Source organism: Gadus chalcogrammus, chromosome 6, assembly GCF_026213295.1.
Source record: "Gadus chalcogrammus isolate NIFS_2021 chromosome 6, NIFS_Gcha_1.0, whole genome shotgun sequence".
Taxonomy (NCBI): Eukaryota; Metazoa; Chordata; class Actinopteri; order Gadiformes; family Gadidae; genus Gadus; species Gadus chalcogrammus.
Genome location: NC_079417.1, coordinates 5,720,885 through 5,733,924, shown reverse-complemented (window position 1 = coordinate 5,733,924; position 13,040 = coordinate 5,720,885). Strand labels below are relative to the sequence as shown.

Sequence of the window (13,040 nt, the reverse complement as noted above, 5' to 3'; positions counted from 1 at the left end):
CCTTTTACAAAACAAACATCTGCAGCTTGTAATACGGCTCGTTGAAACACACCGCTCACTTCCCCCTCAGATGGGGCGAGGATGTTTTCCTTAAGCCACTTTTTGTACACAAGAATGTCGTCAATATATTTGGTTACGTCTTTATACGATTTTCTAAATTCTTCAAGGTTGAAATCTCTAACTGCTTGAATTGTCATCCCTGATCTCTTCCAGGTCGTAAAATGTAACAGTTTGAATTGTAATCTCTGATCTCTTCCAGGTTGTGTTGAACAAACTGTTGAACTGTTTTGTGTTTTTGTGTTCAGGGGCTTGCGGGTGTAGTTGGTGAGAGAGGATTGCCTGCTGTTGTCAGTTCTCCGGTATGGATTTCCCCACTTACCCCCATCAGGTCCCAGGACCTTTCCTTCCCTCTGTCCTTCCTCCCTTTCTTCCTTCCCTGATAAACTTCCTTCCATCCCTGCTTCCTTCCTTCCTTCCTTCCTTCCTTCCTTCCTTCCTTCCTTCCTTCCTTCCTTCCTTCCTTCCTTCCTTCCTTCCTTCCTTATATCTGTCCATCCTTCCTTCCTTCCTTCCTTATATCTGTCCATCCTTTCTTCCTTCCTTCCTTCCTTCCTTCCTTCCTTCCTACCTTCCTTCCTTCCTTCCTTCCTTCCTTCCTTCCTTCCTTCCTTCCTTCCTTCCTTCCTTCCTTCCTTCCTTCCTTCCTTCCTTCGTTATATCTGTCCATCCTTATTTCCTTCCTTATATCATTCATTCCTCCCTTCCTTATATCCTTTGTTTTGTCGTTCTTCCTCCTTTACCATTTATTATCGTATTCCTTTCTGTGCCTCTGAAGGTTTTATCTGTTCCCCTGACAGGGTCCTCCAGGGAAGACAGGCCAAGAGGGCCTCCGTGGCCCCAGCGGCGAGAGGGTGAGTCTGAATATCATAATGTGCATCTTACCTTTCTGACCTGTAGGGGGCAGCAAACCAATGCATGTGGTTTAGTGTGAGGGTACTCTTCCAGGTTTTGAAGATAACGTGTCGTGTTTTTGAAGGGCTTCACAGGTAAACCAGGTGTCGATGGCTCCCAGGGCCCAGTGGGCATGAATGTAAGTGATCCTAATAAAACAGGTTCTCATAACTAACACTGGGATTTGATTGCTTTGTTTACCATACGTTTTCATCTATACAAGTATTGGTCGGTACATTAACTATATGACAATACCTACCGGCGTATAAGCTCCACCTACGTGATTCTTAGGACTAAACAGACATGGCATTGTGTAGTCCATTGTTAAGCAAGATTGTAATCCAACACACCTGTATTTTTCTGACAATGAAATAGGATAAGAACAGTAATATAACATAAAAGTGTTTATTGAGCTCCACATGGAAACTAAAGCAGAGTCTATGGTCTGCTTCACAGGGTTACCCAGGAGCAGAGGGGTTGGTGGGGACACGAGGTCACATGGGACAGCGGGTGAGAGCACACACACACACTCGTACACCTGAGCTGGTTGGAAAACTGTTGATAGTTATCTAATGGCTATCCTGGAACAATATGTTGATGTTCAATCGTTTACATTCATAACTTCATATGGATTTGGATTTGAACATAAGATATTTGATAACGACCAGTTGAAATGATGTGTAGGAAGAACAACATTGGACGGTTGGTGTGTGTATGAATGAACTTTGACCTTGAACTGTGTTTGAAGGGCGACGCGGGTGTGAGGGGGCGGGTTGGTGGCCGGGGGAAGCCAGGGCCTTCAGTGAGTATTGCATTTATGTCCTTTTATTTATTGTTTTATGTATTTATTTCACTTTTTATTATTTTGATCTTGTTTTTTCACACTTTATTTCCATTTTTTTTATTTATTTATCAGATTGAAAATCTTTTCCATTTACAGTTGCATTTAGTTTGGAGGTTTTTCGGGGAGTGTGTGATGTGTGTGTTTGTTTCTCACTAGGGGTTGATTGGACCTCCTGGTGAGAGAGGCACACCTGGGCCTCAGGTGAGATGATCTGGGTCTCTGGTTCCTAACGGTTCAGCTAACGGTTCAGCTCCCATCTGAAACCAGCTTTTTAATAAACCAACCGCTGTGGTGTGTTTCTACCGCAGGGCTATCGAGGGGAGTTCGGAGCCAAAGGGGATCACGGCCCACGTGTGAGTCATTGTGCTGCGTTAATTTACTTCTGTTCAACATGGTGGACATTGGTTTCAACGTGTTTGTGTCCACGCTGCTCTGACTATCAACATCTGATGAGAGACAATTCTGTATGTGTGACTGATTGACTCTGAGCTAAGGTTTCCTTCTACTCGCTGATCTTCATAACCACAATAATCTAAATTATAATATATAATATATTATAAAATAGCTTTGAGTATTCATGCATATTTTATGCCCTTTGTTGTTATACATTATCAATTGTAAGAAAAAAATAATTAGAATAGTGAATATCTCTGGACTTTGGACGATTTGATGAGAAACTATTCAGTGCAATAGGAAATGTAATCTTAATTAAATGCAATTAATAATGTCATTTCCGGAAAAGTCGATAGTCGAAAAGAAACCATTGCAGCAATAAAGCGACAACAGCAGCCACCGTCTATTCTTTGAGGATCTCAGGTCAGTGAGCGTACAGAATGAAGCTCCTCATGGATCTCAATGTTCAATCTCCGGAACCCAGGGCCCGGCAGGTCGACACGGGCCAGGCGGGGGTATCGGAGGCCTCGGGCCACGAGGAAGCCAGGGGCCACCAGGGCCACAGGGGCCCGCAGGGCTCACAGGGATTCCAGTGAGTAGGTACTATTTGCTAGCCTCCTGAGACCATCCCGATCTCGAAAAATTCCCATTCTGTTTCTCTCTGCTCATCGCTCTGGTCCCGGTCCCGTTTAAGCATATCCCAAAAAATAATTAGGATTGGACAAATCAGAGCTCGTTCTTAAAGAACGAGCTCTGATTGGTCCAATTCTCTCTCTGGTCCCGGTCCCAGACCGCGAGGGAGTTCATAAAGAACAAGGAGCACTGCAGTCTGGCAAATTATGCAACAAAAAGTGTAGCATTCTAAAAGAAATATGTCTTTGCTTTAATTCCGACTGGATTCGGTGAGAGTGAAGTAAGGAGCAGATTGGCTTGAGCCTCTTTGAGAAACAGAGGACATCTTGCAAAACGTAAGATGATGATCAGGATGGTCTCACAACTTGGATGGTCTCACAAGGCCAACTTCGAACCCTTTCTTTAACCTATTTTACTCCATCTTGCAATTGTTCCTCATGCATAAACCATAAACATACATACATATATCGTTATGAATTAAATATGAATACATGCCAACATTTCATAGTTCATATGAATAAAACATACAAAGTAGATACAAGAATATCATAGTTTTTTATGAATTCAACATTTGTATACATACACATGATAGTAGCTTATCAATTAAACATATGTATGCATGCACATGATAGAGGCTTATTAATTAAACATATGTTTGCATACACATGATAGTGGCTTATGAATAAAAAATGCATATACATACAAATATCAAGTGATGGTTTAAAATGTTGTTTGTTTGATTACACAGGGAGGATCTGGACTATATGGAATAAGTGGGCAGCGTGGAGAGAAGGGAGGATCGGTAATAAAGAAATAAAGAACAAAATACACTTTTTTCAGAGGCAAAAATATTAAGAATCGAGGTGTATTATTACTGCAATCTCTTTCTTTAGGGCGCGTCTGGGTCCGCTGGTAACATCGGTCCCCCAGGGTTAGATGGTCCACAGGTTGGTTCCTACGCCATGCTTTATAGCCCTCTACACTCCCACCCCGACACACTCGACCACGACTTGTTATTTAAATGATTTGTATGTTTTGATTCACCTTCAGGGCGCACCCGGCCAAGGTGGCGAAGTTGGTTCATCTGGACTAAAGGGTGCCCAGGTCTGTGAAAACCATACAAATACTGATAAAAATAGGATGTACTCTAATAATCTCAGATTGGAAATACAGGTATATCAGCAGAAAGTACGGCACAGTAATGACCATAATAATTTGAAAATAAGAATAAAATGAAAAAGAATATACCGGAAATACATTTACATACACAATAAGGGTAATAAATGCAAGATTTAATTAGTATTGTTTGATTGTTCTCAACAAACAAAACTATTCATTCATTCATTCATGCATTCAAGCCAGTAACGTGAAGTGAGTTAAGTGAGGGCTGGATACCGTTTCATAACCAATCGGTTAATTAAATCGGAGATTCTGGCACAAGATACAATGAAAGAAAACTAAACTAAAGTTCCTCTCCCGGTAAGACAGGGAGATCCAGGTTCCTGGGGATCACAGGGCCTCGTGGGGCTAAAAGGACAGCCCGGACCAGGGGGCACTCTGGGGCCTCTGGGTGAGAAGGGCCCTGAAGGGAACGAGGTCAGCTCTAACTTTCTTGTTGTGTTGCATTTCATTATTCAAACTCTTCTATGGTAGACACTATGATGAACCGTCTTTCCTCTACAGGGAGAAGATGGAGCGTTCGGCATCATGGGAGATTCTGGGCCCAAAGGACTAAAGGTGAGCAATAAAGATACCTCTTCTGTTTGGAATCAACCCACTAACACGCACACCACGTAGGTTTGATTCCAACCTGCGATCCTATGCTACATGAAATACCCTCTCTTCCTCAAACCACTTTCCTGTCTCTCTTTACCATCTTGTCCATAAAAGAAACCAAGCCGATAACAAGTATCAAACAAAAAAAAATGAACGTGTATAAGAAATTTTTATTTTATTTTTTTCGCTGTACTTCAGCAGCTGCCAACATTGCAACTTTGATAAATTTGGACATTTTGTCTTTTATTTTAACTCGTTTTCTTCCCAGGGAGGTTTGGGTCATCGAGGGGCTTCTGGATTTGAGGGGGGCCCGGGTCTCCTTGGCAACCCAGGGTCCCGGGGGTCAAAGGGAGAGAAGGGTTACAGCGGACTAACGGTACGTTCTGTCCGTCCGTCCGTCAGCCTGTTGGTCAGCCTGTCTTGTCACCCAATAGCAAGCGTTAACATCGTCCTGTCGTTTGTCTTCAGGGCCAACCGGGTCTCATTGGAAAGATAGGAATAGCCGGTCTGATGGGAGTGCGGGTAAGATCCTGGACTAGACTACCGTGCCGTTGCCACAACTGCATCACCATGTTAAAGTATAGGATAACGGTTCTTCGCTATTGTATTCTGGAGCTTTAATGGCATTCTGCATCTCTTCTTTTCAAGGGTTTCCCAGGTAATTTTGGAAGGGCTGGAAACTATGGAATACCCGGACCGAAGGTAGATGGCGCCCATTTGATTTGTTCTACCTTGTTGTAAATTGTTTTCATTTCAAAAGGTCAGAGGTTATAAAACGTGACATATACATACATATATATATAATCTATAGGAAGATGTATACTGATTATTCTTACCCTCCTCTCTGTTCAACTTCCTCTCCGTTCTACTTCCTTCCTGGGTTCTTCAGGGAGTTAAAGGTCTCGTTGGTCCGACCGGTTCTGCTGGAGCCCTAGGTCCTAAGGTTAGTCCAATGTCCACTACCTCATTGTATTAGTCGGGACTACACAGCAAAGAGGACAGCCAGTAATGGAACATCTTTTTGGATGCCTGTTCACTGTGTAACCACAGGGAGTCGCAGGGATGAGGGGGACGAAAGGAGATCCTGGAACGTGGGGGCAAAAGGTGAGCAGAAGAAGAATAGAACTTAACCAACATGATAGTCTTCTGGCCGAAGGGTTCTGAGTTCCATCCCGAATGTCCACAGCCTAGGACATCGGAAGCCATGTCCTCGTGCAACGTGTCCCCTACCTGGTTAGCATAATAATAAACGGTTCTTCATCCTAGGGGACTCCAGGATCCACAGGGGTCCGAGGCGACCTCGGGCCAAAGGGCTTTGTTGGACCCGAGGGGGCCCGGGGCCAGACTGGAGTGAAAGGGGAACAAGGAGAGCCGGTGAGGAGGGGGTCTGATTCATGAAAAATATTTGTGTTTGAAGGATGCGGCATGGGTGTCTAGGGTAGGTTTCGAGCTGGATCTTCCAGGCCAAGATATGGAGTAGCTCCACCACTACCGTTCTCTTAGATAGCAATTATTGCCCATTGCTACCAGCCCACTCCAACAGTGGATTTCAGTTTACCCCAGTGTAGCCAGGGCTATGAGGAGTGTCAGGAAAACTAATGCAGAAAGCTATCAAGTGCTGCCTTGAACTTGTTCAGGGTTGGGTTTGACTTGATGTAAGCTGGTACAGCATTGTGCAGTGCAGAAGTTGTAGATGAGAAAGAATGGAATCTCATGGTGTTGATGCTGCTGTACTCGGAGCTGGGGTTGCACACGACAAATGTTTTAGCCTGCCCTACTATATCTGTAGTTAGTTTTAACTATGCAGTGCAAAAGCGGTGGTACAATTCAAGAATACAGCAACGAATTGCAGATTCGTTATTTATAATTAGTCAGATCATCGAAATCCGTATTCTGTTGCAAGGTTTAGATATTTGTGACGTATGCATTTTCCTCACCGATCTGCAAAGTTATAATGTTGTTGTCTGGAGCACTTCCTCTGTTAATCTTGGCTTATCCTGGACCACCTTGATCACTCACCTGAAGTGTAGACTTGATTAATTTGTGTCAAATTAGATAGATTCTTCACCAACCCTAACGTCAACCCTGATGGAGTCGATAGTATTTATTGTCTTTATGTGTATGTATTTATAGCACCCAAAGAAAATAATCAACATTTTGGTAACGTTTTGGGATCAGCTTTTGAGTCCTCACGAATGGCTGACCCTGATGGATGGATGAATGTTGAACATCTCCTCTCACCTTCTCTCAGGCATCCGAAGGGCTTCCAGGAGACAAAGGACCTACGGGAACATCAGGAACAGATGTGCGATGACAAGACTGTTATTCTGAAAGCATTTCTTTTTTTTGTCGTTTCACTTAAGTAGAGAACGGAACCGGTTGTTTTGGTTTTTGGTCATGTGACACATATACATTTCCACAAACGGGAATGCCTTATTTATACCTTATTCATTCATTTATTCATTCATTCATACATTTATTCTTAAATATTATCTTGATAATCCAAAATCCGTGACAATGATCATACCTTTGTTTTTTGAAACATAAAATGTGAGGTCACACCAAGTAGTTTGGGTATGTTCTAGAAGCTGTTTCTGGTCTTCTCGATGGTCTAGGGTTCGGTGGGTGAGATGGGACCTCCAGGACTGACTGGACCTCCGGGACCTCTGGTAGGTCATTGCTTCTTTATCTTTGTCTCCAGAATATTCCTGGGCTGGTTTTATGATGATATGTTGTTGTTTTTTCTGCAAGGATGTGTCGTGGTAATTTAAATGTGATTAAAACGTTTAAGTGTTTGAGCCAATTTAGTCTACTTAAAAATATGTACATTGTTTTTTATTCAGGGCCCTAAAGGGAAACAAGGACCTGAAGGGAGACGAGGAAAGAAAAAACAAAAGGTCAGACTGAATCTCATCTTTAGTCTCTAAAATTCTACTTTCTCTCTCTACAATCACACTCCACATATGTACGCTATAAGCTTTTCTGGGCTGACCTGAAACAAATGGAGAGAAAACACGATTAAAAGCATCTGTAATGCTGGTGATGTTTCTGTTCTCCATCCCAGGGTGACGACGGTCCGATCGGGAAAGCAGGGAAGAAAGGACGCACGGGGAAGCGGGTGAGGGGACGTGTCTCGCGTTTGAGTTCCAGGAACTATGAGGAAATTAGTTAATGTACTGAACCCTCATTTTGTATCCGGTCTCCCAGGGCAAGAGAGGGAAGGCTGGGAGCAGAGGGCTGAGGGGAGACCATGGGGAGAAGGTGAGTTCTAGTTAGTTTGTTATGGACCTGGTGCTTGACAGACTAGTAATGGTCCTGATGCTTGTTTGCAGACTGTACTCAGGGTCCTGGTGCTTGTTGATGGACTAGTAATGGTCCTGGGGCTTGTTGACAGACTGTCATTACGGTCCGTTATGGTACTGATGCTTGTTTACTGACTGTAGTTATGGTCCTGATGCTTGTTTACTGACTGTAGTTATGGTCATTAAGCTTGTTTACTGACTGTAGTTATGGTCATTAAGCTTGTTTACTGACTGTAGTTATGGTCCTGATGCTTGTTTACTGACTAGTTATGGTCATGATGCTTGTTTACAGACTAGTTATGGTCATGATGCTTGTTTACAGACTAGTTATGGTCCTGATATCTAAAAGCCCCCTATTTCAAAATCAGCTGTGATGTTGATTAGCCAATGCCATTCATTTAAAAATCGACCCTATAGTGGTGCAGTCCGTCTTTCTATTATTCCAGTTGGTACAGTCCGCTGGGTAGGCTGTTCTGTTGATCTATCTATCCTACCAGTAAGTGTAGTCCAATTGGTTGGCTGATCTAACCATCGTATGTAAAATGATTTGAAATGGGTCATTGACCGATTCCGGAGGTTAAAGTTCCTCAACATTGGGTCTGGGGTCTGCTCTGGTTCACAGGGGGAGAGAGGAGCTGCTGGTCCACTCGGACCTCTGGGAAGACCTGGGGCTTACGTACGTCTTCTATTCCCTGTCTCTGACTTTCCGGTTGAAAACCCGAACACTAAGACTTAAGTTAAAACGTTAATCGGAATCCTGTGTGGTAAATAGATAATGCAAATCAGGTAGATCTTATTGGAACCGTATCTTACTAATACTAGTACTACTACCGTGCGTGTGCGTGTGCGTGTGTGTGTGTGTGTGTGTGTGTGTGTGTGTGTGTGTGTGTGTGCGTAGGGTGCAGGCGGGCTACGAGGCGTTAAAGGGGAGCGGGGTCGAGGGGGTTTAAAGGTACGTGCCCATCTCTAACCTTCCTTCACTTTGTAGTGTATACTTACCAATATATTTGTTATTTCAAAACAAATATGAAACTTGTTATTTCACTTACAGGGGGAAGTTGGACAAGGAGGGTTGTATGGCCGTTCTGGAAAACAAGGATTGAAGGTGAGACAAAGTACAGACTAGTACTGGGTGTGTGTTCATGTCCAGTTTTTGTTTGTGGTTCACTGATGAACATGGACTCACAGTTGCCTCAAACCATCCATTTAAATCCATGTCAGTGCAGATCCATTTGAAAACACTTTTCTTACCTTCTTTTCCTTGCATGTTCCTGTTTTGGTCCACAATAAATGTAGACGTTCTAAGATTGCCTCCTAAATGTATCGATTTGGCCGGTTAAAGTGGTCCGGGCATGAACTGAAAACGCTGTTTTAGTGTGGTGCGGACAATGCTGTTATGGATGGAAACGTATTGACCTTTAATGGCAGTAGTGTGGACACAGTCTCAGTCTGGCCTCTTGCTGTCCCCACAGGGAGTCAGAGCATCTGCTGGGAAGAAAGGCAGTAGAGGATCGAAAGGAGAGCAGGTACCCCCACGTCTGACCACACTGTCCTGATTCACTCACTGTGGAGAACAGCACTGTTGGGGCCCTGTGGGCCATGGTGTTTATTTGTTTGTTGGTTTGTCTGGTGTCTTAGGGAGATATCGGCCCAGATGGGAGGTGGGGCAGGGCCGGTCTACCAGGGCTACCTGTAAGTCTTATTTCCTGGATCACAAACCAACATTTTCAGTTTATTCCTGAAATCAATGTTCAGGTGACAAACTTTAACTTTGGTTTCATGGCACCTTCTTTAGGGGCTGTTTGGACACAAGGTAGGTCAACCTTAAACAAATTGGAGAAAAGTGAACCTCCTTTAGCTACGTGGTAGTCTCTAAATGCCTTATGATAGGCACCATGCTTTGTGGTGGCTACTGAATGCTGTGTTAGCATCTGACTTCTATGTGTAAGCCACTGAATGCTATATTTTCATTGGATGCTATATGTTTCTATCAGGGTCTAAAAGGTTTCTCCGGAATTTCCGGCTCTGCAGGAAAGAGAGGTTTACCTGTGAGTACAAATGTTTTCAAGTACATCATTTTGACACTGACACCTCTTTACTGAAAAAATAAAACCAAAGACCCTATCTGCTCCTTCATGACCCGTATCCAAGAAAAACAAATCACTGTCAGTCTCTTTAGATGAACATGTCCCTACTTATTTAACCATAGTATGGAGAAACCAAGATAAACTTTACTGTGTTTCATGTTTTGTATCAGGGACCTCCTGGCCCTCCCGGACCCCCTGGAACCTCATTGAACCTCACCCTGACCAATATAAAGGCAAGTAACCGAAAACCATTAGAATGTACATTTAGTTACATATACCTCCTGGCTACAAGTGTTTTAAATGAATGACAGTGAACACACCCATATGAGCTAGTGTGTCAACTTAAAGTGGGATTTTAACCATGTGATGTTTTCAATACATTAAAACCTATGAATATCCATACCAACCTGTAGGAACTCATGTACGTGTCAGGCAAACCCAACTACCTCCTGGTGCGCACTCTGTTGGCCTCCCTTCAGAGAGACCTGCGCTGGTTCCTGGATCCACCAGATGGCAGCAGAGAGCACCCCGCCACCACCTGCCTGGAGCTGTGGCTGGTCAACCCAAACGTTTCCAATGGTGAGGGCACTGCTGGGGTTCGCTCCATCGCAGCGTGTTGGTTTTTTACATGTATGTTTACTAGAAACAATTTTTTAGGGAGCCTTACATTTGATTACAATTTACATTCAGAATGATCTACAGCGCAGGTGTCCTGGTTGAAATGGCTACAATTACTGAATTCAAGATAATAGAAAAATAGATACATTTAAATAAAACATGTGGCACAAAAATACAGTAAGGCAAAAACAAAGAAGTAATATGTGTATACAATCTATACCATTTACCATATACCAGTACCGTATACCAAATATCATTTAAAGTTGCTCGTGAAAATGCAGAGATATTGTCAATATTGTACACAAAGTTGGTATGATGCAACGCTGCTGAAAGGGTTTTCCTTCCAGGGAATTATTACGTGGATCCGAACCAGGGCAGCCCGGCTGATGCCTTCCAGGTGTACTGCGACTTCACGGAGGAACCAAAGACCTGCCTGAGGCCGCTGCGCTCTCAGGTAGGACCATGTTCACACACAAAGCATGTTTTGCATGTTTTGTATGTGTTTACGAGGGCTCTTGTATCATAGTTAAGATGCTAAGTCAATATGAGGTCCATTATCAGGACCTTAAAGGTGACATATTATACCATGTTTGAGTGTGATTAGCCGTTTAAAAGCCGTTTGGAAAATCTGCCTCTTCTGGCATCACAAGTGGGCGTGCCAACTAGATGTATGACGGATAGATGAGCGATGTTTGGTACAGTCCACTGGGTATGCTGGTAGACTGATCTATCCAGCACACATCTAGGTGGACACGCCCACTTGTGATGTCAGAAGAGGCAGATTTTCAAAACGGCTTGTAACGGACAATCACAAATCACACCTGGTGGTATAATATGTCACCTTTGAATATTTAGGGCGGGACAAAAAACACAAACATTGTTAATATTGCAGGTTCCAGTGAAGCCGTGGCTGGTAGACGCCGGCACCGACGTGGCCTTCCAGTGGTTAAGCACCTTTAAAGGTGGCTTCCAGGTTCGTACCAAACAACCAATGTTTCCAATAAGCAGTTGGCTGTCATGAAGTGCTTTTTACGCACCACATATCTAGTGCCAGCGTCCAGAAGATAGGAGGTCTGCCTCAACGCTATATGCTTTTAAATAGCGCTATCAATCCACTTGCGTTGCGTTGAAAGTCCTGTTGGGAAACCCGACCCTCTCTCATCTCCAGCCTGTGTTCAAACCCTTCTCCTCCCAGTTTGAGTACCCTGGGTCGGACGTGGTGCAGATGAGGTTCCTGAGACTGGGAAGCCGGTTCTGCAGCCAGAGGGTCAGCTACTCCTGTGGGCCGGGGGGCCGGCAGGGGTCCCGGGAGAGGCAGGTCAAGTTCCTGGCGGACACGCGGAGACAGAGCTATCTGGCGGCGCTCAGCGACTGTGAGGTAAGCCATGCACCGTGTCAGGTGAGGCAGTCACACAATGCACGGGTGCAGTGCTTTTATTTCTTGCATGGGCGGCCACACTGAGAGTCAAACCCCTAACCTCGATCGAAACAAATCAAAATGTCGCTTTTGAAGGCGTTTTTTACTGATTAAAAAAAAGTCCCTGATTAAAGATATACCTAAAAGTTATTGCGTTGACACGCATATTGAAAATAAATGTAAAGCTAAATCCTTTTACAAAAAAAAAGTCAGTCGCAGGTACTCTGCCAACTCAGATCCAGCCGTCCGGGACTTAAGAGGAGATCCACTGAACTCTGTACGGCCCCCGGGGGGAAAAAAAAACTGCATTGATGATTTTCTCCGCAGCCATGGGACGGGCGGGACCCGGAGCAGCCCGAGTCGGTCTTCCTGTTTGAGAGCGAGGACCTGGGCCTGCTGCCCCTCAGGGACGTGGGGGTACTGGGCAACCACCGGCTGACCCAGGGGTTCGGCTTCACCGTCGGACCCGTCTGCTTCAGCTAGGGGAGTCAGGGGGGGGTGGGGGGCGACGGGGGGTTGCAGCCAGGATGCGGGTCCGACGGTCGGTCCCCCCCCCCCGGCAGGAGAGAGCACCGCGGCGTCAGCTGGGGAGCCCATACTGCCAGGAGGAGTCGGAGGTTTCAGTCAAAGACGTTATTTGAGACGGGAGGTTATACCGGAGCTGCCTTTTGAGATTTTTTTTTTTAAGCTATCATTTGTACATTTGTGTTCACATGTTTGTATAGTTGAAACTGTTTATTTATGTCATTCCTACAAACATGTTTTCTGTTCGGGTATTCGTGTTCTAAGCCACATTGCTGTGGTTAAGCCCTCGTTGGTTGCAACTTTACACACATTCCCTAGACGCGTTGCTCTGCTCCAGATTCTTACAGTAATTTGGCCAATCTAAACCTCAACATAACCCCCTCTAAAGCATTCCATGAACCTCAATGTCACCTAAAGTGAATGATCATACATCTAAAGTCTTTATTATTGTTCCTGCCTATGCCTCAGTAGAGCTTTCATTCCCTTACCCATTT

General features: G+C 44.4%; 1 protein-coding gene and 2 long non-coding RNA genes across 3 annotated transcripts; all 3 read left to right on the top strand.

Moving 5' to 3' along the window:
• The first annotated feature begins 315 nt into the window (after positions 1-315).
• Positions 316-1,063, top strand: LOC130383961 (uncharacterized). Its single transcript, XR_008895861.1, has 3 exons — positions 316-359; positions 858-911; positions 1,037-1,063. It is a non-coding gene; the product is annotated as an uncharacterized LOC130383961 (long non-coding RNA).
• Positions 1,064-7,230: 6,167 nt separating this feature from the next.
• LOC130383792 (uncharacterized) lies at positions 7,231-7,703 on the top strand. Its single transcript, XR_008895851.1, has 3 exons — positions 7,231-7,266; positions 7,441-7,494; positions 7,662-7,703. It is a non-coding gene; the product is annotated as an uncharacterized LOC130383792 (long non-coding RNA).
• Positions 7,704-10,403: 2,700 nt separating this feature from the next.
• Positions 10,404-12,504, top strand: si:dkey-61l1.4 (collagen alpha-1(II) chain). Its single transcript, XM_056592377.1, has 5 exons — positions 10,404-10,565; positions 10,952-11,058; positions 11,497-11,577; positions 11,800-11,982; positions 12,349-12,504. The coding sequence occupies exons 1-5, from the start codon at positions 10,406-10,408 to the stop codon at positions 12,502-12,504; spliced, it is 687 nt and encodes a 228-aa protein (XP_056448352.1). The 5' UTR covers positions 10,404-10,405.
• Positions 12,505-13,040: the final 536 nt, after the last annotated feature.

Excerpts from the sequence above, each read along its gene's own strand:
- si:dkey-61l1.4 (XM_056592377.1), top strand. The coding sequence starts at position 10,406 with ATGTACGTGTCAGGCAAACCCAACTACCTCCTGGTGCGCACTCTGTTG. Across the intron at positions 11,578-11,799 it reads CCTTTAAAGGTGGCTTCCAG|TTTGAGTACCCTGGGTCGGA; the intron begins GTTCGTACCAAA and ends TTCTCCTCCCAG. Across the intron at positions 11,983-12,348 it reads CGGCGCTCAGCGACTGTGAG|CCATGGGACGGGCGGGACCC; the intron begins GTAAGCCATGCA and ends TTTTCTCCGCAG.